The sequence below is a fragment of the Onychostruthus taczanowskii genome, unplaced genomic scaffold (genome assembly GCF_017590055.1).
Source record: "Onychostruthus taczanowskii isolate IOZ18803 unplaced genomic scaffold, ASM1759005v1 scaffold5, whole genome shotgun sequence".
In the NCBI taxonomy this organism is placed as follows: domain Eukaryota; kingdom Metazoa; phylum Chordata; class Aves; order Passeriformes; family Passeridae; genus Onychostruthus; species Onychostruthus taczanowskii.
The window spans coordinates 13,045,264-13,051,387 of NW_024502568.1; the positions used below are offsets into that span (position 1 = coordinate 13,045,264).

General features: G+C 42.1%; 1 protein-coding gene across 1 annotated transcript; it reads left to right on the forward strand.

Moving 5' to 3' along the window:
• The first annotated feature begins 1,147 nt into the window (after window positions 1-1,147).
• KCNK18 (potassium two pore domain channel subfamily K member 18) lies at window positions 1,148-5,572 on the forward strand. The gene is made up of 3 exons (XM_041415545.1): window positions 1,148-1,364; window positions 2,384-2,539; window positions 4,767-5,572. Exons 1-3 carry the CDS (start codon window positions 1,148-1,150, stop codon window positions 5,570-5,572), a joined length of 1,179 nt encoding a protein of 392 aa, XP_041271479.1.
• The last annotated feature ends 552 nt before the right edge of the window (window positions 5,573-6,124 follow it).

Here is a 6,124-nt window from a genome sequence, read left to right on the forward strand (position 1 = left end):
AGAATTACCATACTGGTCAAAAACCTTTTTTAGAACATCAGTGTGAATATCTTGCCTCAGACAGGGGCCCATTGGCCCAGTACCCCATCTTATTTTTACAGCTGCAAGTTATTTTCAGTTCAGGGGGTTTATTGAGCCCTGTGTGGTTTGTAGTCAGTACTAGCGACTGTTCTTCTAAGCATCTCTCCATTCTCTTTCATGTATGGAAACCCAACAACCTTTGGCAAAGACCTTTCTAGCTATGTGAGAAACCATCCTGTTTTGTTTAGAAGCAGATTTCTACTTTGCTCCTTTTGATGGTCCTCAGTTCTTCTTCCAGAAGAGGCTACAGAGAGCTGATCCATCCCTCACCTGCTCTCTCCAGAACACCTGGGAGACTGAAGACAGCTCCTCAGGCACAATTTTTCCCCCCTGGCCAATGGCTGCTCAGTCATTCTTTGTCTGAAAGCTGTCCACACCCTCTGCCACCCTTGTTGCTTTTGAAATTTTCCCAGTTTTTAACTGTGCTACTTGGGAGCAGGGTGGCAGAACCACGAAAAAGAATTTAAAATTCAAAAGACCCTCTTTACAAAGATTGAGTGGTATAGAGAGATTCTGTAAGCTCTCTGAAAGAGAAATTAATTGTTCTATGGTCTACCCAGGGGTTACAATTAGAGCCATCTCCTTCTTTTGATTAATTTTAAATTTTCCTGTTTGTTTCTGGGAGAAATCTTTAAAGAACTCCATCTCTTACAGTGCACATTTTCCCTTCTGGGAGCTGGAAGTGTTTCTGCTCTATCAATGGCAAGCTGTTGTTCAGGAGAAGAAACTTTAAGCATGAATTGGCTCCAGTGGAAGCTGATAGGAGCTGGTAGCCCATGTGCATTACAGTGCTGGCTGATCAATAATAATTCAGGGATAGAGTGGCGTGGCGTCAACTGAGAAGTATTTCAGGGCTTGATCAGTTCTGCTTTTCCGTGGGGACTGTAGTGCAATCTTCACTTATAAAGACATGTGATCTGAAAGCCTGAGGCAGAACAACCCTTGTTTTCACAGGAGAAGGTTTTCTTGGCTGCAAAAGCTTTTACATCCTCATCTTTCTTTCTAAAAGCGGTGTCTTCTCCACAAAATTTTATATTAAAAAAAAAAAAAAAAAGACGAGCTTAGGATGGCAACAGCATCACAGCCTCTGCGAGGTAAAATGACATGTAAAAAAATATTTTGGGCAGTGTTTCCTCATGCCTGCTTCATTGTGTCTCTTGTCATCTATGCTTTTCTTGGGGCTCTCATGTTCTCCCACATTGAAGGTACCCGGAAGGCCACAGTAAGTGAAGAATACAGAACATTTCTGCACAAGCTGATGTACCTCGCCAGAAGGTTATCAGGTATGTACTGGAATTTCAAAATGACTTAACTGCACAGGGAGCTATTCATTCTCTTGCTTTATGAATGAGTTTTTTTTTCTTTTGAAGACATTCTTTAAAATACTAGCAGCTGACCCTGCAAACAGGATTTTCCCTCTGCCTAGCTAATGACTGCTGTTTTCTTCCTTAGCTGTGATTTTTGACTGCAAGCTTCCCCAGTCCTTGTGTTCCTGCCTGAAAAGAATTTTCCTGAGATGCCTGTGTTCTCCCTTTTTTGCCCAGGTTCTTAAAGAGCAGCTGTGATTCCTGTGATATTTCCTTCAGTTTGCTGGGGGCTGAATCCTCTCTCTCAGAAAGTTTCTCCAGCTGCCTCTTCCCTGCTCTGAGCTTCCCTGCCAGCCATCTGGTGATGGGATGCTCAGAGGGAGATGGGTGCAGCTCTGCACCCCAGACCCAGTGATGCTGATCGGAGGGGGTAGAGGAGAAAAGAAGGGCTAGAAATCCTCCTGAGTTTCACTCAGGTGGCTGTGCTGGCACAGGGATTAGTTTTAGGCAATTAAATAAGATAAATAATGTCCTTTCCAGCAAAGATCAGCCACGGGGAGGAGGAAGAAGGGTTGCAGGATTCACAGCAAGGCACTGGGCAGTGACATCCAAGTGGTTCATTTAGGTTCCCTGCTGCTGACCCCACATTTCTTAGTGTCTTTGGGTCAGAAGAAGACTAATCCCCTGGCAAGTCCAAAATGAAACAGGACATTCAGGCTGGAAGCTGATTACTCAATCATCTTTTCCTTCTTCTTATATTTATGTTTATTTATTCCCTGTACTTTTATTCACCAAAGCCACTGAACCCACCTGATTTTTTCAGAGGTGGGAGTGAGGGACTTGAAAGGGGAGGGTGAGAAGGTGAATATTTTTATCTTTTAAGAGAATATGAGCAAATCCTCAGCTGCAGTATATTTCAGTGGAGTAGCAGGCAGGCTGCTCCCTGAGTGGTGGTTTGCAAACACTCACTGTGCCTCCTGCTGTGACTGTGACAGATAACGGGACAGATAACGTGACAGAAAATGAAAAGTTTAACAAAGACATCCGTGAGCTTTTCAACACAGCTGACCCGGCCTGGTTTATCAATCCAGAAGAAAGATGGAATTTCTTTGGGTCTCTCTTTTTTTGCTGCACAGTATTCACAACTGTGGGTAAGTACAGAGGTAAAGTAACACCCTTCAGAATAAATCCCCATTGCTGCTTTCTCTAATGCATGTATTCCAGAGAATTAAAACCACCCCAGACAAAAAAACCAACCAAACAAACAAAGCCCACTCCTTCTAAAAGTCCAAATCCCATTGAATTTTTCCCCTGAGTATTGCTGATGAGTCTGCAAGCAGTTCTGCAAACACAGACTGCAGAGACATAGCTGAGTCACAGAAACAAGTCACAATTTAGTAATTAGTGATGGTACACACTCATTAACTGCATCATTACATGTATACTATAATATGTATTCATTTATGATGTTCACAGAGTTATTGAACTAAAAAGAAATCTCCATTTTTCAGTCAAACCTTTTCCTTCCCACTGTTGTGTGTCCTCTTGGGTAATGCTTTCTTCCTGAAAAAGGTAGTTCATAATGCATATATTGTTTTTTCAATTGCTTCTCAGTTACTTGTGTCTAATTCAGCTTTGTTAATCTGTGGTTCTGTAATTAACCACCGTGTTCACATTTCTCTGGGTTAACAGCACATGATAGCGTTTAAGTCACACCTTTGAAATCTTTCAGTCTGACTTCATATTTCAAAGGAGGACCTAGATCAAATAGAAACATCTGCTCTGATTTTGGCTCCCTCTGCATTGCTAAATACAACTGCTCATGCTCATTCCCAAAGCTACTTTTATCCCTTTGTTAATCTTTCTCAAATGCTGGCAAGTACAGGCTTGTCTGTCCAAATTTGTCATAATCAAAGCTGGATGGGAAATATTCCCACAGGATTGTATCAAATTGCAAAGACATTTCTCCACTGCAGTAGAATGTGCTCAAGATTCCAGCATGGGGATGCATGCTACTGTAAAAGAAAAATTGAATCTTAAAAAATAGGTTATCCTACACAAGGAACAGTGTGAGAGCTGATGTACTCACCCAGAGCCCTTGTGTGCTGTGTCACAGCTCAAACCTCACACTCTCATCTCTCAGGTGGCTGCTCAAACTCAGCAGTTACAGACAGAAGTCTGGGTGGCCAGAGACACACTGGGGGTGAGACCAAAATCCTCAGCCCTGTGAATATTTCCTGGAACAAACACAGCAGCCAAGAACTTTTGAAAGGGGATGTTTTATCAGAAAGCTTTGATTCAACAAGCTGATGAGAAGGCATATTGTGGGAAATGTCTTCCCTGGATATATTTACCCCCCTCCATTAACATGGGACTTGACAAATGTCCCCATACACTCTGACCCAATATATTATTGGGTTTTATTTCTAAATTGCTAGTATTTTTTGCCTTCATAGCACTGAGTATTAATGCATCTTCCTCAGTTTTGACCTGAGTTTTGGGAACAGCAGAAAGCCTGGAATATTTGCTGCTAATAGGTGGAATAGGTGGCTATTTCCATTGCAGTGGGTTTGTTATTTGCAGTATCAGGAACTTATAAATCATCTTGGGATAGAATCAAATTATCTACCTTGAATTTTCTGGGAAAATTGAGGTATCTAGTCTGAAGTTTGATGGTCTGAACTGCCATCTCTTCACTGCCTGGGGAGGCTGCCTAGTGGCTCAGATAGGATAGATTTCTGGATAGCTAAATCAAGCTCAGTATAAGTTTTAAGCCTGGAAAATGCACAAGGTATTTTTAATGCTCAGAAAACAATTTAAGAAAAAATAAATAAGATCACTCAGTGCAATAATGACAATAATCTTCCCCAAGTTCTTCAACAGTAAAGATTAGCATTCCCAGTTAGCCTGTGGGGAAGAGAGTGACCAAGAATAAATGGTATTTCAGTGCCTCACAGCAAAGCAGGGACTGAGGCTGGGTTCAGACCAAAGGCTGTGGCAGCCACAAGTGAAAACATGCATGGATGAAGAAAATGAGGGAAACCATGCCTCAGCATATGAGCTGATAATCTGACAAGATAAGTACTTGGCCTAGAAGCTCATCCAGTAAAGAGCAGGGAAGAGAAGGAATACTCAATGTCTTCTGAAGGATGAAGAGAAAAATGATTGTTAAAATTTAATACAGGTACTATAATACCAAAGTTTTCTCCCACTATAATGGAAAAGCACTGGTTTACAACTAGAGTTTCATCCAATATGTTAGAGGAAGGAACTATAAATACCCAAACTGGATTTAGGGAAAAGGCATATCTTCTGCTACCATTTTATGTATCACACCTGTCTCTTTCTCTTCTCTTCCCCTTCTTGTTCTTGTTCAAGGTTATGGTAATACCTACCCTGTGACACGGAGTGGGAAGTATCTCTGTATGTTGTATGCTTTATTTGGGATCCCCCTGATGTTCTTGGTCCTGACAGACATGGGAGACATCCTTGCAACTGTCTTATCCAAGTCCTACAACGAGTTCAGGAAACTACAGTCAAAAATTCTTGCCTCTAAACTCTGTTCTGGATCCACATGTAGCAAAAGGAATGAACTGAAATCCAGGGCACAGTCTAAAATAGTCATCAACGAGCCCCTGACCATTATGGAAGTGCTGAGAAGTCAGTCAGGTGTGAAACCAGTCAAATATCGCAACGTGGAACTTTTTGAAATGTTAATTGCCAGGGAGAATGAAAACACACAACCAGCAAGACATAAAAGCATGGAGAGATGGAGTTCATGTCCTGAACTAGCCAGGGAAAAGACGGTGTCCAGAGTAATTGAGAATTTCGACAAAATAGGAAAAGAGTTAGAAAAATTAGATGTGCCCATTGTATTGATGGTGCTCGTTATCTTTGTGTACATCTCCTGTGCTGCTGCTATTCTTCCAAACTGGGAAAAAAATATGGATTTTCAGGAAGCCTTTTATTTCTGCTTTATCACTTTGACCACTATTGGATTTGGAGATACTAAACTAGAGCATCCCAAGTTTTTCTTATTTTTTTCCCTCTACATTATAATTGGCATGGAAATTGTCTTCATTGTTTTTAAACTGGGCCAAGATCGCTTAATTGTTCTGTATAAAAAGGTGATTTCATTTTGTGCAGAGAAAAATATGCCATCAAAGAAGATATATCCAAAATAAGAGCAGTCATTTCTCCTTCACTTGTCAGCATTGGCCACTGCAATGAGATGAAATTGTTTCTGTGCATTTCTGCCTTGGGCTGGCAGGTGCCATATTTTAATCTGATTTCCTCTGAGAAATGACTGTGAAATGGCTGAACACCTCTGGAGGCACTTGGTGAAGGCATCTCCAGGGAGTACTTTCCAGAGGGGTCCCTTCTCCTAAGTAACCACAGATGCTCCATGATGAAGAAGATGAAGGCTCTCCCTGCCAGTTCTCCCTGACATTTTTGCAAAGCTCTGACTTTCTGCAGTCTTTCTGTCCCCTCTCCCACTGCAAGCAAATTCAGGAACTTTGTTTTCAGTACTTGTCCAAGCAAGACTCAGATCTCCTGGAAGGTCCTGTCCTGCCACTTTCTCTGCAGCCAGCTTGGCTGTGTCTGTCTGTCCTGAGCTGTGACACCCTGCTGCTGCCATCTGCTCGTCATCAGAGAGAGCTGGGGAGGAGAGGTGTGGACCCAGCTGCTGTGTATGGCAAACACCACACCTGGCACAGCTCAGGGAAATGTTCCAT